At 51.8% G+C, this 25,136-nt stretch overlaps 1 protein-coding gene across 9 annotated transcripts in view; it reads left to right on the top strand.

The window, feature by feature from the left end:
• SNX29 (sorting nexin 29) overlaps positions 1-25,136 on the top strand; it is a 526,970-nt gene that overhangs the window by 442,427 nt on the left and 59,407 nt on the right. Inside the window, exon 21 of one of the 9 annotated variants that reach the window (XM_036280941.1) lies at positions 18,669-18,710. The exons of 6 other annotated variants lie outside the window; for them this stretch is intronic. In XM_036280941.1, coding sequence (XP_036136834.1) covers positions 18,669-18,695 — 27 coding nt within the window. In that variant the 3' untranslated portion in view covers positions 18,696-18,710. Of the gene's footprint in view, positions 1-6,427; positions 6,734-9,900; positions 9,961-18,668; positions 18,711-25,136 lie in introns of those variants that run through there. 2 more of the 9 variants (XM_036280940.1, XM_036280934.1) reach the window with 2 other exon arrangements.

Here is a 25,136-nt window from a genome sequence, read left to right as displayed (position 1 = left end):
TATTTATAACTCTTTGAAGACCCTCCATACTGCTTTCCATAGTGGCTGCATCAATTTTCAATCCCCCAACAGTGCACAAGGGTTCCCTTTTTCTACATCCTCGCCAACACTCATTTGTTGATTTATTGATGATGGTCATTCTGACAGGTGTGAGGTGATACCTCATTGTGGGTTTAATTTGCATTTCTCTGCATTTCCTTCCATCTCTATCTTAGAAAGCCAGAGCAAGAGTTGCCATAACTCACTCTCAACCCTTGGAAATTCCATAGGGTAAACTGTTAACAGCTGTTATGTTTACATAGTCATAGAATTTGGTGTTTAAACCTGATTAGAAATCTGATCACGTCGGGGCCTGTTAGATCTTAATTTAAATAGTTATAAAGCAGTTTATCTCAGGCCCAGAATTATTGTCACTCCATTTTTTTCTGTTAAGGAAAAGTGGAGTTAAGCCCATAAAAATGGAAGACTTAGACATTCTACGCTTGTTCCTAGCAAGGCGTACAATAATTCTTATGAAAAGAGGAGGGGACATTATATACTGATTTAATCTAATGACTCGTAGGCTCATACAAATCTTGGAACCCATCCAAATGTCTTAGACTGTCATAAAACAAAATTCCGCCTGACCGTTCTGTTATCATTATAAGGTCGTCTCGCGTGCCGAAAGCATTACCCCGAAGCAGCCCTTCCATGGCGCCTCCTTCAGGGGGCTCGGGCTGTCTGCAGCTTGCCAAGGGAAATTAGTACAAGGCTGTGCTGGGCCATTCACACGGTGAAACGTCTGGCATCGTGTTGTCACTTCCTGTGGCTTCTGTAACACACGGCCACGCAGTCAGTGGTCCTGAACAACACAGACACATCATCTTATAGTTCTGGAGATCAGAAGCCCAAAACTGGCCCACCAGGCCAAAACCAAGGTGTCGGCAGAACTGTGTTCCTTCCGAGGCCCCCACTTTCCTTAGCTGTGGCCCTCCTGTGTCTTCAGCCACACGACCGACCTCTGCTTCTATCAGCGGTCTCACCTCTGACCCTGGCTCTCTCCTCTTATGAGGACCCTGCAGTCACAGTGGGCCCACCCAGATAATCCATGATAACTCCTGTCTCAAGAGCCTTAACTTTTTCCATGTAGGTTAAGGTATTCACAGGTTCTGGGATTGGGAGGTGGCCATCTTTGGGGGCACACATTGCTGAATGCTTTCTCTGCATCCCAGACTCCCTCCCCACCTTGTATCTGCTCAAGCCAATAGTTAAGCGAAACATACTTAAGACAGCAAACTTACCAAGAACACCACCAAACCTAAGAATCCTGTGGGCGAGCCTCAGTTTTAGTGAGCTGAAGCCCAGGCCTGAGGAGTCGGAGGGTCTGTCTGGAGTTAAGTCATTTCCAACGAGCCTGAAGCAGTCCTGTCTGTCCTGTGCCAGGAACAGGGGCTCCAAGTGCATGTTCCCTCTGGGGGGGGGTGTCATCCTCAGCCCTGCTTCAGATTCTGAAGAACGTTGTCAATTTGGGGGCCAACTTTGAGCAGCTGTGGATTTCTTCCTAAGAAATCTGTGCCAATAGGACAGCGTGCCCCTCCCCCTCCTTCAGTGCAACTATTTGCAAATAAACAAGCTGGGGAATGCAAGGTCCCATGTTGGTGGGCCTGCCCCGTGATGACTGCTGTACGGATGCTCCAGCTGGTCCTTAACGAGACCTTTGGTCCTGTTCCTGTGGTCAGGGCTTTTGCTGACAGTTCCCTCTGTTGCTCAGGAATCTGCCAGTTCTTGAGTGGTCATGGGGCCTCTGCCTCTTGCAGTGGCCTGTGCAGCCCCGTAGCCTGCGATCGGCTGGCCGTGACTGCGCTTCAGTTCTTTCTCCAGCCCCTGGCTGAGACATCCTCGCTCCCTTAGGTACACTGTGGCTCTGCCAGCACCGATCTGAGGGGCCCTCTGAGTGCCGAGTGCAGACTGAGGCAGAGCTCAGGACTTGGTGCTCAGAGGCTACCCGTGAGCTCTGCTGAGAGGCCGCGTGGTTCAGGGTGCCCGCTCCAGTACTCCGAGGACGGATTTTCTAGAGGGCTTCGATTCTGAGTTGGACCAGAAAAATCTACCAGGTCAGAATCTTATCTTTGATTGAGTCACTTCAAGAATGATGCGTGTGGACCATGAAGGCTGCAGACACCATACCTTTGGGGGGCTGAGTTATGGATACCTTTCTACTCCAAGCCTTGGACCCGTGAAATGAATCACTGCAGAGTACCTGGACAGTACGCAAGGACACCTGAAACGTGGGTTAGCCTTTTGTAATTCATCAGATGACTAACTTTCTAGCCTGATTTTCTAGATATTTACTTGATGATGCCAGTTACAGAAGTAAAATGTGATCTGGACCCCAGTTTGAACTTTTTTTTGTTAATCCTCACCTGAGGATATTTTTCCATTGATTTTTAGAGAGCGTGGGAGGGAGGGAGGGAGAGAGAGGGAAACATCCACGTGAGAGAGACACATTGATTGGTTGCCTCCCGCATGACCCCGACTAGGGCCAGGATCGAACCTGCAACCCAGGTACGTGCCCTCGACTGGAACTGAACCTGCTACCCTTTGATCTGTGGGCCGGTGCTCTAACGGCTGAGCCAAACTGGCCAGGGCTGAACTTTTTTAATTGATAAAATTAGCAAATTGCATGGTCTGTGGATACAGGATTTGTCTTGACCAGAGCATTTCTTCTGCCTCCATAGGCCGTGCGTGTGTTTAACCGGAAATGCACCAACGCCCAGAGTGCTCACCAGAGGCAGCCATGCCAACACGCACCGCTGCAAGCCCAAGTCTTGTTAAGATAGTTCCCTGAACACCATCCACCTCTTGATGAAGTTTATTCCTTTGTAGCTGAGTCAGGCCACAACAGTCATATATTAAAGTTATTTATTCGTGTTTAAATGTCGCAGACATAGGGCTTATATCAGTCAGGGTAGGCTTGGTTAGGCTGAATTAACAAACAACTCCATGACTTTGTAGCCCAAACCAGCCGAGATGTATTTTTGGCTCCCACATGGTGTCCTTGTGGTCGGCTGGGAGTCCCGAGCCGCGGGGTGTCAGGCGCCAGGCTGCTGGAGGCTCCTGCCTGTGTGGTGGTGGCAGGGGCAACACAGGCAGGTCAGACACTGGTTCTTTGAGCTTCGGTCTGGAAGGGATACATGTCAGTTCCACTCATATTTCATTGGCCAAAGCAACTTACAGGGCCATGCCCCATGCCAGGAGCCAGGAGTCCACTCCTGCCATGAGCGGAGAAGGAAAACCAGGATCTGTGTGGTCAGCTCTCATGACCCCCCCGGGGGCACGTCTCTCGAGCCCCATTGCCGAGCAGGACTGAGGGAGGGGAGAGCGGGACTCCACTAATCAGGCCTGTGGGCTCGGCTCTGAGTCCTCCCAGTTCGGCTGCTTCCCCGTCCCTGCTTAGGTGACCCTAGCCCAAGCCACCGGGCATGGGCACTGCAGTGGCTGCCCGTTCCACTCCTGCCCGACCGGCAGTCTGTTTCCTACACTGTGGCCACAGGGAGGTCTGTGTATGTGAATCAAATTGTGCCGCTGTTGATTAAGACCCTCCAGTGGCACCCGTGGCAGTTAAAGCCAGGACTCTTCACTGAGGCCTGCGAGGTGTCCCAGACCGCCCCCCACTCCCTGCCCTCCTTATCTCAGGCCCCACTCCTCTCCCTCTGCACCCAGCCACACTGACCCCGGACCTCCACACTGCTCCCACAGCGTGACCTTTCACCCGCTGTTCCTCCGCCGGGAGTCTCCATTCTCTGCAGGGACCCCCGCCCCGCCCCCGTGAGGTCTCAGCTCCCACTCGGCCTTCTCCGAGGGGCCGCGCCCACTGCCCTCGTCAACACTGCCCCTTCCGTCACTCAAGCCATCACTCGGTTTTAATTTTCTCCTGCACGTGCCATGAATTGAAATGATTTTTTCGTCTGCTTGAGTATCACTGGTCTCTGCACTGGATCGGAAGTTCACAGAACAGGGCCTGGGCCTGGGCCTGGGCCTGCTCACTGCTGTCTCCCCAGCTCCTAGAGTAGCCCCTGAGATCCTCGGCCTGAGTTAATGACAAAATGCACCGAAGTCCAATGGAAAAGTTTCCCTTTTATTTCCTTCTTCCTTTCACTGGGTTCTCTGCACAAATTTAAAAAAAAAAAATCTTAAATTACAAAAGTGAGTAGAATAACTTTCAGGTGATTTGGGAGGTTGTTCTCATTCCACTTTTGAGTGGATGCCTTTTGCAGAATGGGCAAGAGGCCATGGCCTGTGGAGACAGAGAGATGGCTCCTCAACGATCCCTGTCCAGATGGACTTTGCCAGTGAGAAGGCTTAGGTCAAAGACTCCTCTCTGATGATGCTACTAAATGTGTACATTACTGCTCGGGGAGCAGATGAGATTGAGAGACTGTCATTCTTTCTTAGGATAATGGCGCCGGTCTCCAAAGTTCATTTGGCATTAAGGCAAGGCAAATCGCTTTCCCCCGAGCCGCAGATAATGCAACTTGTTGGAGAAATTGTGCCTTAAAATCCTCATTAAAAACACATACACCAGGATGTGGCGAGGAGCCGGCGGGCACGCCGAGCCGCGGGGAGCGCCTTTGCAGCTCCCTGGGAGCCTCAGATTTCAGTGCAGCCGGCGGCAGGACCCCAGCAGTGGAGGACGGCTGGGAACCAGGAGGCATCGAGAATGCTAACGCTGATTGATTTCCCACTGGGAACACGTGTCCGAGTGCAGGGGTGTCATGCTAGGGGTAGAGGTCACAAAGATGATTCCAAGTACGGTCTCCGCCTTCATGAAGTTCAGTCTTGTAGGGGGAAGAACAAGCAAATCGTTCTCAGGGACGAGTCCTCTGGGCTGGAGGAGGGCCCCCGTGCTCTGGACCAGAGTGAGGAGGCGGAGCAGGGCTGCTTTCTGCTTAAAGGGCCAGCAGGAGCTTGAGTTAACCTTGCGCGTGGGGGCGCAGGCTCAGTCCAGGGACGTCCTTCCCTTCTGGGCACCTTTCCCCAAACATCTTGTATTAGTTTCCTGTTGCTGCCGGGACAAATGACCACAAACCTAGTAGCCTGAAACAACAGGCATCTGTTACTTTATAGTCCAGTAGGCCAGAAATCTGCCTCAGGTCTCACTGGGTCAGTCAAGGGTCAGCAGGGCTGTGTGCCGTCTGGAAGCTTCCTGCATTCCTTGGCTCGGGCCCCTCCGCTGTGCTCAGCGCTGCGTCTCAGAACGTGATTCCGTGGTCACGGTTCTCTGACCCCAGCAGGGAAAAGTCCTCCACTCGTAAGGAGTGTGGTCAGATTGGGCCCACTCTGATAAGCCAGGAGCATCTATCTGCCCACCTCAAGGCCCTTAACTCAGTCACACCTGCCAAGTCCCCTGTGCCATGTAAGGTGACGTGCACACGTCCTGGAGAGCAGAGTGTGAACATCTCTAGGGGAGCAATTGCTCTGCCAGCCTTTCTTTCCTTGCCTGAGGCACAGAGCTGTGACTGTCACCTCACAGACAAATGGGGAGACGGAGGCACAGGGAGGTAAAGTGACTCCTGAGGCCCTCTCACTCGTCAAGGCCTCGTCAGGTCTGTGGGCCAGGCAGACGATCTGCAGAGACCTGCACAGAGCACCCTGGGTGAATGGAGATTATGTAGCCACTGCCCAGTTGATGTACATTTCCTTGCCTCCATGAGTGAGCTGCACAACCTCAGCAGGGTAGACGACAGGGAGCAGGCGGAACCAGGACCTCTGGTTGCCTCTCCCGTCTACTGAACATCCACCCCTCACCCACCACCCGCTCTCACTTAGGGACCATGATCAGAGCTCGGAGCTGCTGCCCTGCTTTTCAGTCTGTAGGCTGACAAGCTTCCCTGCTGACCCTAAGCATACAAAGAGTCATGTATTCATTCATTGATGCATTCATTCATTAGCAGAACTTGACCAACTCTGAGGGTAGAACGTGCAAAACAGAAAAGGCAAGAAAGAAAGGAAGGTTCCTACTGCTTCGCTCACTTTGTGGCCTTGGGCAAGTTATTTGATCGTTCTGTGCCTCAGTTTCCCCATCTGTATGCCAGGGATGGGCTGGTAGTGAGATGGAGTGTATCTTCAACATGAAAGATGCTGGGCTCTGAGCCCATGCAGTGGACGAGCCTGACCTAGGTGGCCTGTGAGAACCCTCACACCCTGCGCTCTGTGTGCTGTAGTACCAGCCATCCTGTGCCAGGCCTGTCATGCACCCTGGAGGCTCTCTACTCATTTTCTCATCATGCAGTTCTTGTCAAGCTCCATATAAAATGTCTTCCAGATGAGGAAACGGGGTTTGGAGGCTGTAAGCATCCCGCAGCTTGTGTCAGGAACTGGGTCAGACTGGTGCTGCTCCAGCTGTGCCGTCTGCCCCGTGCTGAGCAGCCCTGCGCTCCCCCAGCAGGTCTGGGGGCTGGTGACGCGGCAAGTCACACATGACTGCAGGTTTCTACGTGGGATTCTGTCAGAAACACCCTCGTGTGGAAGAGGACCCAGAAGACAGTGCCAGTCCCCCACCCGCTTGGAACGGATACACGGGGAGCTCAAATACCACTTCCTGAAGATGAAGGCTTTGCAGACAGGAAGTTGGGCGAGAACAGAAGCTCCAACCGAAGGAAGCCAGAAACTCAAGCTCCTTTCTCCTCTGACGCTCTGCCAGCCACTGTGTAAATGGTCGTGGTACTTAATGTATTAAACAAGAAGAAGAGAGAAATTGGGCTCATTATACATCACATGTTTGTGTTTCTGCTTAATATGGTAAAAGCCTCTTAAGATATTTGCCAGGAGAGCAGTTGCTAAAGTCATCTCGCCAGAAAAATCGTCTTGGGAGAGAGACAGTGATGCGCTTCAGGCCTGGGAGGTGTGTGCCTGCATCCAACGCGTGTGTGCAGTACGTGGGCTTCCGGGGCTTCTCTGTACCATCAGGTTAATATCCAGGTTAAAAATCAAGGTCATTGTATAAACAAATACCCAGGGCCAGCAACTGAAAGTGTCTCTGCTGCTCTGTTCCCACCCCGTGCATTTCTGCGTGGAGCACAGGGATCATCTTGGTGGTCTCGGGTCACAGATCTTGCAGGTCCCACCTCCTCCAGGAAGTCTTCCCTCACCTCAGAGTGTTAGCTGTTTCTCCTGCAGGTCCCTTTCTCATACTCTCTTGGCTGTTTGATACACAGTTCTCTCCCCTTTGTCCATCAATTAGAGAGCAGGACCAGGCCTGTAGAGTCTTTGTCTTTTCAGCATCTCACACAGTGCCTGGCGCTTCGTAGGTGCTGAGTAAAATGTGTTTGATGAGCAAATGAACTCAAGCTATATAGAAATCAGTGTGGTATGGTTACCGGTTTCCCCTCTCCTGAGTTCCCTTCATTACTTGAACTTGTGGGTCTCCAATAACTGTCCCTAGAAAGATGCTCAGGTCTTACCTACCCAATGGATACTGAAGCAGCGCTGCGAGTATTTGCAGGAAGTTCTGCAAAGACCTCGCATTACCGTGCCGGGAGACGGAGATGAGTTGGCACTCCGGGGATCTGGCTTTCCCAATTTACCAATCAGAGTTGGCCTCTCCCCTATTTCACTCATCTAGGCTGAGCTTGAGGCCTCCAGTGTTGAACCCATTGGTTTGGAAATTGACATGAATTATAAGACACTTGACTCTCTGCTGTCCAAAATATTTCTGAGGCTGTTAAATCGCTTGTATGTCATTATTTAAGCTCTCCTCCTCGCACTGAAGGCCTTCTGAATATACTTACCCCACACTGCATCTCTCTTTCTCTCTCGTTCTTGGATAGCTGATTAAAATCACACCCCAGGAGAGTCCTTCTCAACCTGTACTCTCTTCGTGGATAATTGAAAATAATTGCTACCTTCCCCGTTAGCACTCCTATTAATATTGAGAATTGCGTATTGTAGTCCTGGTTCATCTCAGCAAGCTGGGAAAACCTTTTTGGTTTCTCAAGTTACCGCCTTGTTAGTCGTTTTCTTGTTACCAAGTCTCTGGGTTCAGGCTCCCTCGTGTATAGAGGAAACTGTCCTCTCCCAGGACACTCACTGCAGCTGTACGGCTCCCACACATTTCTGGAAGCCACACAATTTGGCTTCTGTGTTGCCTGAGGCCCAGAGGTTCAGAGTTTGGGCTGCGGCGTCTCGCTGGCCTCGGTTTAGATCCTGTGTGGCAGCATGGGCTGTGTGGCCTCCAGCAAGCCCCCAGCCCCTGTGCTGCTGCTGTCTCGGCTGCCCCGCCAGGCAGCGTTTATATCATGGGCTCTTGTGCCAGTGCAGGGCGATGCGGGAGCTAGTTCAGCGTGGCGCCCGGCATATCCTGCACCCTCCAGTGCCAGCTGCAAGTCATAGGTTACAGCGCAGCCTCGCTCATTTGGTTTCTGCTCTTGTCATTTGTGATCACTTTGACCTGTGCTGGCTAGATTCTCCTTTTTTTCTTTTATCCTCACCCAAGGACATTTTTTCCCCCAATATTTTGTTCAGATAGAGTGGGAGGGAGGGAGAGAGAGAGCAACATCGACGTGAAAGGGACACATCGAGTGGTTGCCACCCACACGACCCAACCAGAGCCGGGAACAAACTGTAACCGAGGTACGTGCCCTTAGCGGGAGCCGAACCCGGATCTCTCTGGACCACAGGCCGACGCTCTAACCGCTGAGCCAAACCGGCCAGGGCCAGATTCTTCTTTGTTCCCCACATTCCTCTTGTTACTATGGGTGGCGGGTTGTATCTCTCCCTCCTTTTGTGGTGATTTTTTTAAGTTGACTTACAACGTACCTCCGATCTTAAGTGCACAGCTTGATGGATTTTCACAAAATGAACACACTGCACAAACAGCATGGAGACCAAGAGACAGACCATTAGCAGAACTCCAGCCTCCTCTTATCTCTCTCGCACGAGGGGCCACTGTGCGGATGTCTGATCATAGGTTAGTTTGCCCGTTCTGGGACTTCACATAAATGGGGTCATCTAGCTTGTATTCCTTTGCTCTGTCTCTTTCTTGACATCACATCTGTGAGAGCCACCCCTATTGTTGCAGGTAGCAGCTGTTTTTATTGCTGTGTAGTATTCCATTGGATGACTGGACCACGGTTTACTTATCTTGACTGTTGATGGATGTTTGGATGGCTCCCAGTTTGGCTCAGTTATACACAGTGCTGTGATTAGCATTCTTGTCTGTGTCTTCTGGTGGCCATAAGCCTGACTTCTGTGAGTTTATACTTAGGAATGGAATTGCTGGGTCATAGGCTGTGTTCACTCTGGGAGGTACTGCCGAAGACGTTCCCAAGTGCTTGTACAGTGGTAGGTGGTTGAGTGGTGCTTTCTGAAAGGAAGGGAAAAGAATAAGATAATAAGCATATTCCCACTATCTAGCATCAACAGCTATTCACATTTTGTCATATTTGCTTCTAAGCTCTTAAATTTTTATTATAAAATGTTTCAAATGTGCTCCAGAATACACAGAAAAATATAATGGACACACGTATCACACCCTGATTTAGTAAGTGTCAGTGTTTAGGAATCGAGCGTTGAAGGTACAGCTGGACCCTCTTTGCCCTCCCTCCCGGAGGGAGTCCCTCTGTGGGGTGGGTGTGTCCTTCCTGTCTGTGGTCTTGTACTTGTATTACATATGATTGCAAGAGGGTTATTATTATTATTTTTGTACTTCACATAAATGGTATCAGTCTTCAGGTATTTTTTCACACCTGTACTTTTCACCTGTATTGCCTTTTTGTGATTTGTATATTTGTATGCATGGCATTCTGATTCGTTAACGGCTATATTACTGATATTAAATTGTATGAATATTCAATGTTGTATTCATTTATTCTCCCTTTGATGGGAGGTTAGGTTGTTTACTATTTTTTCCTGTTCAAACAGTGTTACAGCACGCATCCTAGACACATCGCAGGCATACATGTTTGATACTCCAGGCTGTCTCCCAGTGAATGAGGTTGGTGGCTGATGGGCATGCTTGTCCCCAACTTTTCCAGCTATTTTCAAGTTGCTCTCCAAGGTGGTGGCACCCGTTGTTCACTCCCACCCAGTGAATGAGAGTTCCCATGTGTCACAGTCTCAGTAACACTTGGCATCATTAGACTTCAGTTTATTTGTGTTATGCTAACACAATGAATTCACAACTGTGTCTCGTCACAGTTTCATTCATGTTTGCCTGATTACTGACAAGGTTGATGATCTGTTTGAGATATTTGGCCATTCAGAGTTCCTCTTCCCTCTCTTGTCTGTTTGTATCCTTGGGTCATTTTTCCACTGGGATGTTGTTTTCTTCTTATTTGTGTCTAGGATTTCTTTGTGCATTCCTTTAAAAAGAAAAAACCCTTGCCCTGTCTCTTTTGGCTCAGTGGTTGGATCATTGGCCTGTGGACCGAGGGGTTGCAGGTTCGAGTCCTCGTCAACAGCACATACCTGGGTTGTGGGTGCAATCCCCGGCCCCAGACAGAATTGTGTGGGAGGAAACCCATCAGTGTGTCTCACATCAATCACATCAATGTTTCTCTCTCTCTCTTCCTCTCCCTCTCTCCCTCCTTTCCTAAAAATCAATGGGAAAAATATCCTCAGGTGAGGCTTAACAAAATAATAATAATAATAATAATAATAATAATAATGATAAAGATAAAATAGTTGTCTCCTCCTCCAGGAAACCCCTCTCGCTCCTCGCTGTAGCACCCACCGCCCCTCCTTCCTCCCGCACCCTGGCGCTTCCCGCACCCTGGCACCCAGACCCTCACAGCCCCACCGCGGTGCAGCACGTGTACTCTGTGTCTGAGTTTCCAGGGGGCTGACCGCACACACCGAGACCCTGTGGTGTCTGCTGTCAGCAGAGGCTGGAATAGTGGTTATTTGTACAAAACCAGTAGGCCCCAGATGGCATTCTCTACTGCGGACTCCGTCAGTCCTGTCCACGGCTGCTGTCTCCCAGACGGGCCCAGGGAGCTCTGAGTGTCCTCGAAGTGCTGGCACAATTTCCTTTGCTTCTCCGGAGAGCCATCTCCTCTACCCGTTCCCCACTGTGTGAAGCTTAGCCACCCCCTTGGAACCTTCTCATCGATAATTCCCCAGCTCTTCTGCCTTCTGGAGGAAAGCAAAGTGTTTTGTCTATAATGAGTTTAGAAGTTTCTTTGACTGAAGTGCCTGATCCTCCTAAGCCCATGAAAATGGAACTGTTTTGTATCATAAAGGAGCCTTTGATACTGGCTTTCAGCTGTCCCTCCTGAACTGGGCAGCCTTATTCCTAGCAGCAGGAAATCAAGCAGCCTTTATTCACACCAGCAGTGCCCTCTTACTAAGAATAGCGGCCATTCACTGAGCCCTAGGTACAAGCCAGGCACCGTGCCAGGGGCCTTACCTGCCCACTCTCATTCATTGCCCAGCAGCCTGGTGGTGGAGGAATTGTTACCCCCGCCTCACTCCCTCTTAGATCTTGACCCCTCAAGCTGTTTCTTGCCTCAGGACCTTTGCACATACAGTTCCTTCAAGAACTTTTCATCCCCAGTCTTCCTGTGGCTGGGCGTTTCTCATTTTTTAGGTCTCAGCTTTAACTCTTCTTCCTTAGAGAACCCTTTCCCGCTATCCAGAATAAATGCTCTCCCTCCATTGCGGGCTTTCTTGCCCCCTTGTTTGTTTGTTTGTTTTTCTTTGTAGTAGAGTCACATTTTGTGACTATAGTTATTTGTTTAAACACGGTGTTTTGTGCGCTCGTGCGCACGTGTTGGCGGGGGAGCAATGGAAGGATTTTAAGCACGAATGACAAGATCTCACTGTGTTCTGGAGATACTGCTGCCGCGTGAGGGTGGATCGATGGGGTAAGCAGGGGACCCATGCAGGGTGTGGGCAGGAGGAGAACGGAGAGGGCAGTTAGCAGGCCTGGAGAAGGTGGGGCCCAGCCTTGTCTAGAGACAGAGTATCGTGGGAAAGACACACACGGGTGGCTGTGCTCTGGGGGTGATGGTCCTCTCCTCGTGCCCCGGCCAAGCCTAGCCCAGAGGTGGTCAGCTTGCCACACAGGCCACGTTCTACCTGAGAGATGGTCGTGCGGGGATGAGGCCCACGGTGACAGCGGAAATTGTAAACCCACGTCTCAGCTCGGGGCGCACAGACTCCTCAGCAAGGAGAGGCCGGTCTGTCTCTTTACCTCAGTTCTCCGTGGCCTCAGCTGGCAGAGCTGAGTGCAGGCTGGTCCTTAGGTGGCGACGCGCTGCCAGGGTGCCAGCCTGCCCTGGTTCTCTCACTTCGAATTCGTCATCCCTGGGAGTTCAGGACAGACTCCTTGGAGGGGTGATGTTTCATCTGAGCTTTGAAGTTTCAGTGGAGAAGGAAGGGAAGGGCATTCCAGTCAGGGAGCAGCATCAGCAAAGGACCAGAGCAGGGAGAGTCAGTGGGTTCAGGGGTGTGTGGGTTCTCGGTGTCCCCGTGCTTCCCTCACCAGGGCAACTTGGGGAGCAGCGATGACGTTGGCCTTGAAGGAAGTCCAGGCGAGCGAGATGTGGCGGGAGGAGGGCCCTGGGCCCGGTCCCTTCTCAAGGCCTGGACCTGCCCCTTCCTTCTCTCCAGGACCTCTGACTTCAGAGAACTGAAAAATGAGCATCTGGGAGCAGAGGAGACACTATCCCGAGGAGCCTGGGGTTCTTGTCAGAAAGGCCCTTGAAGTAAAACAAAGTAAATGGAAGTGTCCTTAATTTCCAGATAAAAAATTCCTTCATTTTTCTATTTCACAAATCTTTATTGCATATCTATGGTTCACCAAATCTCGTGGCTGCTGAGGTGAATGAGGTGTGTTTCTTGCCCTCAGAGAGTTAACAGTCTAGTAATGCACTTGGATGATCCCCCAGCAGGTGCTATGGGGGAGGTTGAGTTGAGGTTCTGGGGAGCACAGGGGAGAGTATATCATCTGGGGTGCTGTCCACTGCAAGGGACAGTAAACAAAACCAAACTTTTTAATTTAAGAAGAGGATTGACTGGCTTCTGTAATTGAGAAATTGAGGGCTAACTTCAGGTAGGGCTGGATCCAGGAGCTCAGTGACCTCATTAGACATCAGTGTGCTGGCCAGTCTCTTTCTCTGCTCTCTCACTCTCTTGCTTCTTGTCTATCTCTCTGTTTCGCTCTCTTTTTTTTTTTTTTCTGTGTTTGCTGCATCCTTAGGCAGGTTCCCCTCTCATGGCAAAGATGGGCACACACCTCTAGGCTTTCTTAATATCACCTTAATACCTCAGACTGAAAGAGCCGATCTCTTTCCCAGTAGTTCCGGTCTCAGTGCTGACGCTCACTGGTTCTGCTTGAGGCTGTGCCTATCCCAGGACCAGTTCTAATGCCTGGATTGGCTGGGCTATGTGCATGGGTTGAGGGCTGGGATCAACCCCATCCCAACCTCATGGTCTGAGAGTGGGTAGTGATAAGGCAAAACAACCAAAGGAACCAGCGTGGGGGAGAAGGGAAAGCTAGAGATCAGACATGCTTCAGAAGAAAGGTGATCCCAGAAGGGAACCTTGAGGGATGAGCAGGATCCGACTGTTAGGTGAGATGGGGGATTCCAGGCAAAGGGAATGGCACTCAGGAGGCAGAGTTCACGGTGCAGCAGGACCTCCTTAGGTGTGTGACACCTGCTGAGCCAGCAGCATGTGCTGCACACATTGGCGCGTGTGGCAGAGACAGTAACCTTGCATACTTAGCCTTGGAATTTGGGCTTTTAGCCTGAAAGCAAAGAATGTGGCGTGATTTTAAAAAATGGCTTTGCATTTAAAAAAAAATTTCCCTCAGGGAGCAGTGTGGAGGGTGAATGGCAGTAGGAGAGACCAGCCCAGAGAAATGCCCAGAGGGTTACGAACATAGCAAGAGGAATGTCATTTACTCACACGTCCATTTATTCAAGGACTTTTTCTTGAGCACCTACTATGGGCCAACCACTGAGAATACAGCAGGGAGCTAAACAGAAAAGCCCTGTTCACATCGGGCTTACAGTTGGGGGTGGGGCAGATGATGTACACTTGAACAAACGTGGAGGTAATTTCTAATCTCTGAACAACACAAACTAGGTACAAGACATTTAGCTTTAGAACTGCCCTGGGAAGGTTACCCAGGTCATAGGAGGTATTCAGTTATGAACTGAGCAGTATGGGATTTCTTTGATCTATAAATTTTATATATATATTTATTGCTCACTGCTGCCAACAAAAGTAAAATTATTTAGCTTTCTTTGAAAGGCAAGGGTAAAAATAGAGAGGTGGTAGATTTTCATCTAGCAATGAACTATCCTTTGGACTTGACCTTCAACTGCTCGACGTTCAAAGTGCCTCTGTGAGCCAAGTAATGGATCCGTAGTTCAGTTTGGACAGGTGCATAAATCTTTTGGGGAAACTAGAAAAATGAGCCAGCCTGGCAGACCTGGCATTCTGAATTAAATGCTTAATCCTCATTTCCACCTTTTATCGTCTCCCCTCACCCTCCGTTCATTCCTCTCTTCTGCAGAGGGAAATGCCCGCAGAAAGCCCAAACTCGAGTTCTGCAGAGGCGTTCTTCAAACTAGAGCAATAAATAAGAACTGGTTTTGCTATCTGGGGCCTCTCGTCAGTAATACCATTAGTGTTCAGGCAGGTCTGGGGAGCTGTGACTCGTCCCTCTCACCATTGCTTTGGTGACAGTTGAAGATGCTTCAAATGCATTGATTTTGGAGATAATGGGACAGAATGTTTCCCTTTTCCAATAGATTAGGCTTTGTAGCCATGCTGTAGGTGATTGGTGGGTGTGCCGATAGTGCCAGTACCCAAGCAAGGCTGTGTCTTTTCCAGAGTCTCAAACGAAGTGGTCATTGACTGCCCCCCAGGCATCCCCTAAATCTATATTCAGGACATATTGCACAGCACTGGTCAGCACCACGGACAGTTCCTCCCACTCTGAATGTGTATCTGAAGCATTGTGTTTAAACATGCGGGTGCTCAGACCATAGCACAGACCTAGTGAATTAGAATCTCTAGGGGTGAAGCCTTAGAATATATATTTTTGAAAAATTTTTGGATAATGTTGGCACAGCTGGTCTGACCAAGGCCCAGGGGGAAGAAATAAGTTGCCTGAGGCTACAGGGTGGAGGGTTCAGAGAGCCAGGACTGGAGCTCTTACATGACCTCAGCAGGCTCGTGTGCCCTCAGCCTTGTGCTAGTCTCCAGAGGAGCAAAGAACACAGTGGTGCATGTTTCCTCGAGTTGCTACTGGGATTTCCAGCCAAAATCTGGTTTGAGATGAATGAGATTAAATAGGACCTCAAAGAATGATTTTAAACTTCTGTCTCTTGTGTATTCTTTCTACAGATCTTGCCACTTAAAATGTGGTTTGTAGACTGGTGGCTTCAGCCTCACCTAAAAGCTTATATAGAAATGCTTGCCCTGGCCGGTTTTGCTCAGTGGTTAGAGCGTCGGCCTGTGATCCAGAGAGACCCGGGTTCGGTTCCCGCTAAGGGCACGTACCTCGGTTGCAGTTCGTCCCCGGCCCTGGTTGGGTTGTGCGGGAGGCAGCCACTCAATGTGTCCCTTTCACATCTATGTTTCTCTCTCTTCTTCTCTCTCCCTCCCACTGTATCTGAACAAAAAATGGAAAAATATCCTCTGGTGAGGATTAAAAAAAAGAAAAATGCTGAATCTCAGGCCCTACCCTAGTCCTGCTGAATCAGAATTTGCATGTTTAACAGGTTTCCCAGGGGGGTTGCCTACACATGAAAGTTTGAAAAGCCTTGTTCCGTGTTGTTTTTATGTTCATATCTGACTCAACCCTTCAAACAAGGCTCTTCCCCCATCTCCTTCCTGTCCTGCTCAGTCTGTTCCCCTTCCAGGGGGACTATTGCTGCTGAGGTCATCAGATGGTCAGTTCTGGCCACGCGTGTTGGTGGGCAGAGCCGGTGTGTGTTAAGGTGGTGAAGCAGGCTGTGCCTGTGCCCGGTCTCGCCCTCCCGGCCTGAACAGGCGGGTCCGCAGAAGCAGACGGGCCCAGGCCCGCGGCTCTCTCCTCCTCTGCCTCCACAGTGATGCAGCATCTTGTTTAAGATGGTGATGGAGACAGGTGTGCGCCTGCCCTCCCAGAACTTTTGGTTTAGCAGGGACAGACGTTAAGCAGATAAGCCCTTCAGGGGTTCTCAACCTTCCTGATGCCGCAACCCTTTAATACAGTTCCTCATGGTGTGGTGACCCCCAACCATTAAATTATTTCCGTTGCTACTTCATTCCTGTAATTTTGCTACTGTTATGTCTTAGACAACCCCTGTGAAAAGGTCGTTTGACCCCCAAAGGGGTCGTGACCCACAGGTTGAGAACCACTGCCTTAAATAAAGATATTTCCGAGTGGTGCCGTTTTTACGTAGGAGCGGTGCAGGGAGCTGTCATGGAGAGGACCTGGCTTAAAGGGTCCGGGCAGGGCCACTTAAACTGAGACATGGAGGCTGGTGGTGGCCGGAAACCACCCGGAGAGCATGTTCCAGGCAGAGGCAGTGGCGGCAGATCAGATGCAGGCCTGCGGGCGGCGCCACGCTGGACAGTGGGTCGGGCCCTCTCTCCCCGTCTTCCTGGCTCACAGGCCTTCCGGTCTCTTTGGAATGGAAACATTCTAGTTCTTGGTGAAAACGTAGGGTCTGCTTTAGCTCCAGGCTTAGAACTGCCTCTGACCCAGGCAGACACGTGTTCCATACAGATACACAAGGTCTGGAGCCAAGGCCTCCGCTCAAAATCAAGTCTGACTCGGCCTTCTTCACCTGCTCTGGGCACTTGCTCTCCCTGGGACTCTGGAGAGGTGGGAGTGAGATGGGGAGGGGCCTGGGTTCCGGTCGGTGTGCTTGGGCTTGAAGCCTCACCCCAGTGCGCGCTGGCATGTCACTTCTCTGTGCCTCGCTGTCCTCAAGTGTAAGGACACTGGCCTCTCCCTCGAGCTGCTGCCCGGAGTAGGTGAGGAAATGCAGTGGCCAGGCTTAGCATGTGGCCTGGCCCACAGGGAGCGCCCGGAGCTGCTCTGGGGATCACAAGGCCCTTTCCTGGGTCTTAGTGCCGCCCCCTCCCTCCCCACTCCCGTCCCCTTTGCACAGGGGGCGGGCCTCGCTCCCAGCTCTGTTTGACAGGTGGGGAGACTGACTCAGAGTGGCCCACGCAGAGCTCGGCCTGTCTAGCCCAGGCGTTCTTACCTTAGGGTCTGGGGATAAAATCCAAGTGACCAAAGTGAAAAAGAATTATACTTTTCACTAATATCTAGCTGAAACATGAATTTAGGCCACAGCCCATAACAGTAGTCGTGGATCAGTGACTTGTCCTGCGTGGAAATCAGTCTGTGCACTTTCATTTACATGACAGCTGCTGGGGATGGCTGCAGATATCCTCAACCTCATCCCCACACTGGATCTTGTCACTTAAACCTCAGCAGAGGGACACTGGCGTCGCTTTATCAAGTTTTGGTAACTGCTTAAATATAAGTGTTTTTCTTTCTAATCCTGTGTTTCATGAATTTAAAAACGCAATTCTGATAAGGGGATGATGGATGGTCAGCTTCACCAAGGCCACAGAGAGCGTTCAGCGCCCTCCTTCACATCCCAGGGTCCCCCCCACACCCCAAGGCTCCCTGCCCTGGCTGGGGGCTGCTCCCACCACCACACTTTTCAGCTGCCTTTCTCTTTCCAGACTCCGCCCTAGCCCTTCCTCGAGTTCCTTTTGTGTGTGAAGCAGGTGGTGGATAAATAATTAATAGGGTGGGGAAATTCACTGGAAAGAATACAGCTCATGTTCATATTTAGGCAGCTGAGTTATAGAGCAGGTGCGGTCAGGGTGAGGTTGATGGAGGCTGCCGCCCGTGGGGGAGGGGTTTTCAGGTAAGCCCGTGCATTGGGAGAGTTGGGAGGGGGGGGGCAATGGGGCTCCAGGGTGGGAAGCCCAATGAAGGGCCTGGGTCTGTGACCTGAACAGTCACAATAACTAGGGGATGCCAGGAGGGTGCCAGAGGAGAATCCACATTTCAGGGAGGAATTTCAGAAAGCCCCTCCCACATTGCAGAGGCATGAGAGGACTTTACTTACAGGACCGACCGGAAGGCAGCTTCAGGCAGAGCTGGCCCGGCTCCCCATCAGACCCCATCAGAATCTCTCGCTCTGTGCCACCCTCCCTCTCTCCTCCGCATCCCTCTGTGCTGGCCTCGTTTTCAGACAGGCCTTCTCCAAGACGGCCTCTGGCAGCCCTACCCTGAAAGCACCCAGGAGACGAAGCTGCATTTCCCAGTAGTTTCCGCAGAAATCTTGGGATCAGATCTGCCCGGGTTAAGTACCCATTCTTTTCTCTTTTTTTAAACGGCTTTACTTTCTGTTTCTATAGATTTGCCTATTCTGGAAATTTCATTTAAATGGGAACATATACTATGTAATCTTTCGTGACTTCACAGAACGACAGTGTTTTTAGGCTGTGTTGTAGCCTGTATCAGCACTTCATTCCTTTTCCGTGCCAAGTACTGTTCCTTTTGTGGACATGCCACACGGTGTATCCATGCATCAGCTGATAGACATTTGGGTTGTTCTCACTTTTTTGGCTGTTAATGTGTTTTCTGTGGACATTTGCGTGCAAGTCTTTGTGTGAACATATGTTTTCGTTTCCTTTTTGTTTCATTTCATTCTACCTAGGAGTGGAATTGCCGGGTCACGTGGTAACGAACAGTTTGAAGCACTGTTCATCTTGCAAAGTAGCTGTTCCCCCGAGTTCTGTGAGCTGTTCCAGCAAATGACTGAGCCCAAGGAGGGGCTCATGGGAACCTCTGATTTATAGCCAGTCGGTCGAAGCACCAAGCTGGTGTCTGAGAAGTTGGAGAATTGGAGGTTGTTGGGGAAAAGAAATCCACATTTGGTGTTAGAAGGACCGCAGATGACACCGGTTCAGGCTTGTGCTGGACTGAGGTGACCTAAAAGGTGGGGCTCCCGTCCCCCACCTCTCCCATCCCACCAGTCCCCAGCATGGCAGACGCTCAGTTACGGTTTTTGAATTGAATGACGTTTGTAAATTTCCCCTGTATAAACAAAGGGGCAGTGAGGGACAGAAGGGTAGCTGGGCCTGGAAGTTGGATGGACCTGGGTTCAAATTCTAGCTGTGACCTTTCCCGTGTGACCATGGACGAGTTCATTCCTCTCTCTGAGTCTCAGTGCCCTTACCTGTCCATTGGACCTACCACCCCTTCCTGGAGAAGCATGTTTTTGAGGGTTAAGGAACATGCTGTGTTCTGAATGTTTAGGCTCAGGTGCGTGTGCTGGGTGTTCCAACTGCAGCAGTGACAGCCTAGGGCAGCAGTCCCGGGAAGGGGCACCATGGTGCCGTCCCACCCTGCTCTGGCGGGGGAGCAGGCTGCACCCCTTCCACTGTCTGGACTGTTTCCGCAGGAGGTGCCTGTAGCGGCAGCACGGAGCCCGCCCCCTCTCAGGCACAGCACGGGAGCTCCCATGGCAGGGCGGGGCCAGTCTCGCAGAGGTCAGTGTTCTGATGACCTATCCATGTTTCTGCTGCTTCCGGGTGGTCTGTGGATTTAGTTGGGCTGCACCGTGATATTTAAGCATTTAAATGAGCTGCCAACTGATTTGAGAGTTGAGAGACGTCACCTGACGATCAGATTTGCAGCTTCCCTGGAAAAGCGGGAGGAGCTGGCAGTGGGCTCCTGCTCCCCGTCACATTCTGCTGGACCGTCCTCGCCGCGTCCATCGCTGCGCCTCTCCCGGGCCTGAACGAGCAGGAGCTCGCGCACTGCCCTGTGTGCACCTGTGCCCTTGCCCTAGGGAGGGTGCCAAGGCTTCGCCACCACCTTTCTCCGCCTCGAAGCCTGCTCGTTCCTCTCAGCCTTGTCCAGCCTCCCCGGGCCTCCCTGGGCCGGGGGCTCGGCAGGGAGATGGAAGGTGGGCTCCGGAGCCTGATCTCTCCCGGCTCTGCCCTGCTCAGCTGTGACATCTGGTCACAGTGCTCTCCTTCGAGCTCCATCAGTGGAGTGTCATTAGGACCAGAAGCACGGTCCCCAGGCGCTCCACTCAGTTCCTGGCGCTCAACACCAACGGTGGTGTGAACACTGCCTCGATTCTGCCCTCCGCTGCCCGTCCAGCCATTTCAGCCTGTGGCATCAGCGGTACAGAATATCTACTGACCGCACAGGCTACCACTGACAGTTCAAGACGGTGCCATCTAGTGCCGCCGCAGCCGCTGCTGACGCCCCTGAGAATCCCTGAACCAGACCCCGCGAGACCATCACATCGTCAGTAGACTGTGAAGTGATCAAGGCACCATGAGGGCGCTCGCCTGTCGACAGTGAGGGGACGGCCGCCCGCGCGCCATCTGTCAGCCCAGCCCAGCCAGACGCTTGCACTGCAGGGCAGTGGGGCCCGGGGCGCCCCCAGGGGGCTGGGACCTAAAGTACAGGAGAGCACTCTGCAGGTCCGGTGGCAGGGGTGCAGCTCAGTCTCCGTCCCTGGCCTTGGAGCTTTGTTAGGGCAGAACACGTCTGAACCCGGGATCCCTCGTGGGTCTTTGGGTCTGATGGAGGGAGGTCCTGGCAGTAAACAGGTACAGGCAAGAAAGTACCACCTCTCTCCCTTTCGTTTTCCTCATTGGGCCTCCGGTACAGAAACACGAGGGGATGCTACTTAGTCCTCAGCTCCCGACACACTGACCTCGTCAGCCACTCTGTCCTCTCGGCCCCCTGTTCTCCCCACCACAGCAGCTGTTCCAGTGGTCGGGCTCATCGTTGTCTGTATGTTCCCTTCGAGAATATGTTGCATTGTCGTATTTTAAATTTACTTAGGCAGCCCTGTGCTGTAGTATTTGGTCGTCTGTCTTTTCTCTCGGCATCCTGATAAGCTCCACACGTTGGCTGCGTATGCCTGTCCTGTGCGTCTGTAATTGTCCGTTATGTGTGCAGGTGTGTGGCCACCACACTTCACTGTCCTGTCCCAAGGGCCGCTGACCCCTCGCCAGTCCAGAACAGTGCAGCCCGCAGCCTCCCGAGTGTGCCCCTCGGGGGCCAATCCGAGCATTCCTCTGGGGTACGCGGGATAGGATTGCTGGGTCATGTAGTCAACTGTATTTATTTTAACCAAATCGATTGCTAAAAAAAAAAAAAAAAAAAGTAGTTTTGAAGGCAGAGGAACCTGAGTCGTGCTTGCTTCTAAAAAGGAAATTCACCGTGTGTTTGTGTTGAGTGTTTACTGTGTGCTGGGAACAGTCCCGGTTTTTGTTTAAAAGCATGATTTCATCTGCTCGCAACATAATCCTCTGAAATGGGAGCTCTTAACACCTGCATCACTCAGACGGGCCTGGGGTCCAGAAGGAGCAACTCCGATCAGCAGGAGTGGAGCTGAGCCGCCCCGAGTGACTCTGAGGGACACAGCACACTGCTTTCCTAACAATCCCAGCCCCAAGCCTGGCTCGGCAGATTTGTGCGAAGTCCTTAAGTGAAGGAGCATGAGATAAGACACCTCAAGTTGGTGGCTCTGTGTGGCCCACACTCTGTGTTTTGTGTGATCCACCTGGTCTTTAAATGTTTTGCAATCATTTTCCAGTGTTTTAGAATCTGAGCTGTCACGTAATCGAGGAGATTGGGCAGCATTTCCAGGATGAAAGTGGTGGCTGCCCCTTTCCAGCTCGCCCTGCCCACACCGGCCCCTCCGCTGCCCTGTCTCCCAAGCCCTCCCAGCACCGGTCTCAGCTCCTGGCAGAGACATTTGTGCACATGGGCATGACCGCTTTTCCTATCTGAGTTCTTCCCATGAGTGCATGAACCAGCCTTTCCCCTTGGCCCAGATGTCCAGCCTGCAGTTTCCCGTGGCTACAAAGTCAGTCACGGAGAAACACAGGCGTTAGCTGCGGCTGAGCCTGCTGCTCTCCTGCCTTGAAATCATTCGTTGTGTCCTGCCGAGGGCCCAGCCTGTGCCGGGCCCTGTGGAGGGCAGAGGAGACGCTGCAGACCGACTCGCGCCTGCGGGGGACAGGCCACTGTGTCCAACCCATTTAATAAATGAGCTGCCAGGAAGCCTGTGCACATAATCCACACCCCACAGATGGGGTGCTGTTGATATAAAGACAGAATTCATCCAGCCATAAATACTTATTGCTGTGCCAAGACGAGGTTTTCAGAATTATGGTACTGTGTTCACTCTAGATGACCTGCAGGACTCATTTGTTTTTATTTCTGTTTTTAGCAAAGCTGCAGGGCTCCTGTGGTTGTGACTCCATTGATCCTAAGAGTTAGGACATCGTCGTGGTTATGAACTGAGCTCCAGGACACGGCTGACATCCCAGCTCTGCTCCTCACTAGCTGGGGCACTTAATCTCTTGGAGTCTCAGTCTCTTCATCTTCAAAATGGGGATATTAGGGTGTAATGCTACAGCTATTGCAGGGGTCTGTCAGCAATTTAATGCAAGTCAACATTTCACTCAGTGCTTGGCACACAGTAAGCTTGAAGTGAAGGGTGGTGGTGTTATCATCGGCATCGTTGCCAGGAGAAGAATGTGGGGAGAATGTAAATGAACCTCGCATCCCTTGTGGATCCTCTGTTCCTTTTCTAAAACAGAGACTTCCTTTCTTCCCTGTTCACAGGTAGGGTGTGGATGGATCTCCCTTCCCTGCAGAGGGCTCGGGATTGCGTTTCTGACATTTAGCGCCGTCCTGGTGCCCTGGGAACACTACCGTGCGGTTTCCATGCTCCGTCATGGGTGTACCCCCGAGCCGCTCAGCCCTGGGGGTCTGCTCTAGCTCCCCCATTGGAGATGAGGTCTTGTAAGCAGTGGGGATTGCTTGGGACAGTTTGGGCAGGAGCAGGAGGGTGTCTGACCTACAAGAAGAGTGTGTTTGAATTCAGCGCGGGCTGAGCCCTGTGGCCTTTTTCGTGAAGGGAGTGTGGAGAGGACTCTGGGTCAGCCCTCTGTCTTCTAGCTGCCAGCAGGGCGTAAGTCCCCATGGGTGCCCTGCAGTAAGGCTGAGGGCGGGTCTTCGGCAGCCCCTCCCTCCGGCTGCGCTGTTGCTGGGGCAGAGGACCTGTGCTACGCCAGTTCTCTGACGTGTCCGCTCCGTGAGCTGGGCAGTCCTCCTGCCCCTCCGGCTCCTCATCTGGGATGGGATGACAACAGAACCTGCCTTGGAAAGTCCTTTTAAGGATGAACCAGGTAATAGGTGCAAACACTTCAAACAGAGTGTCCCGTAGTAAAAGTGTTATTACTATTATTATTACTTTCCTGTTGCCGTTCTTTTTTTAATTCCTCACTTGAAGATATTTTTCTATTTATCATTAGATAGAGTGGGAGGGAGGGAGAGAGAGAAACACCTTTATGACAGAGCCACATGGACTGGTTGCCTCCATGTCACATGACCCAACCAGGGCCGGGACGAATCGCAACTGAGGTACGTGCCCTTGAGCAGACTGGAACCCACGACTCATTGGTCTTCGGGCCCACGCTCTAACCCTGAGCCACCGGCCAGGGCCCGCTGCTGTTCTTGATGCCTCTACTGTGAGGATGTTTTCAGTTCCTAGGGACTTTCTCTTCCCCATTAGAAAGGTGGGGTTCGCGGTTTCTTTGACATCACCACACACAATTTGTTCTACCTAGGACAATTTAGCAATTTTGTGCAAAGATACAGTAGATTTAGGTAAAAAAGTCCAGAGTTTGAATTCCGGCCCTTCTACTTCTGTTCGGGCTTGGGCAAGGTAAAGGTAACTGGCCTGGTAGGTCTGCCGCCACCTCCCCTGCCCACCCTGCGCGTGGGGTTGAGTCAGCCAGGATGCTGTGCTGGGTGGGCTCTGTCAGCTCCCGGCTGTGAGTGTGCCCGGCCCACTGCCTTTAAGAATTGTTGATCTTCTTTCTCCTTTAAGTAAATATTGAAAATATTGCCAGGGGGTTAGGAGCAAGGGCTCTGGTGTTGGACGACTGGGTTCAGATTCCAGCGCCATGTCTTGCTCCTTGCTGACGTGGTGAGTGTCATCTCTGAGCTCCGGCTCCCCTGTGTGTGAAGGTGGCTCCCCTGTGTGTGAAGGTGGCTCCCCTGTCTGTGAAGGTGGCTGTGACGACGACGAGGGTGCCCACAGTGACAGCAGGCGCGGGGTTTCCCCCCAGCTCCGCATCTTGGGCCACTGTTGTGATTCTGGTTCATTTCCTTACTCCTCTCCCTCCGCCTTATATTTGTTCCCATTCACAAGCCAACAGCAGGGTTGTTGACATAACAGTAGGGGAGGGGCTGGGGACCGGACAGAAATCAAGGAAACTAGCAAGTACCTTCAAGTTACAGAAGGAGCTCGGGGGAGAATGGAGGTGGCCTGGGCTGACGTAGTAAAGCAGCACCGCAGACTGCAGCCGAACGAGTGGCCGACCCAGGAGCTTGGGCTCCTCCCCTCCAGGGGACTTCCCACGACAGAACGCGGGTCATCGGAAGGCACAGTGTCAGAGTTCTCTAGCCCTTGGCCGCGTTGCTTGCGGTGCTAGGCCGCGGAGCATTGCCCCCGACTCGCGCCCGTTTCCATCACGTTGCCGTGCTGAGGGGAGCTCCCGGTGCGAGCAGTGTGAGGTGTGGGCACTGGGGGAGTTCTCCTGAACCGTGGAAGGGAAGCAGAGGACAGCTGAACTGGATCAAAGAGCCTGCGGGGTCTGGCCTGCCCCCTCCCTTTACAGTGGGAAACTGAGGCTCAGAGGGGACCTGGCATTCCCAGGGACATGCAGGGTGAGCCCAGGACCCAGGTCCCCCATTTCCCAGCCTGTGACCCCCGCAACCTCCCAAACTACCGTTTGCTGTAGATTACTGAGCAAGAAAGAAGGCCGGGGTACGTTTTTATTCTGTGCTTAAAAATGAAGGAGTTGGCCCCTGTTTTTAGCTCTTGACCAGAGATGCCTAGATATCAGTTTTCCATGCCAATTAGCTGGTAGGGTTTGCCACACCCCTCCCTCTAGAGCTCATGCCAGCTCCATGCCCTGGGAGCACAGGGTGGGTGGGAGGAGTCTCCCCTGAGAACCAACCAGGTCTGCAGAACAAACCCATAAAGAATGAAGGTAGGAGAAAAGGTAGACCTTACTCAAAAGGAAACCCAAACCCCGATGATGTTGGAGCCGCATGTCTCCCAGAACGGATAAAGCTG

This window comes from Molossus molossus, unplaced genomic scaffold, assembly GCF_014108415.1.
Source record: "Molossus molossus isolate mMolMol1 unplaced genomic scaffold, mMolMol1.p scaffold_m16_p_3, whole genome shotgun sequence".
Taxonomy (NCBI): Eukaryota; Metazoa; Chordata; class Mammalia; order Chiroptera; family Molossidae; genus Molossus; species Molossus molossus.
Note: the sequence above shows the minus strand (reverse complement) of the source record. Positions and strands in the feature narration are given on the sequence as shown.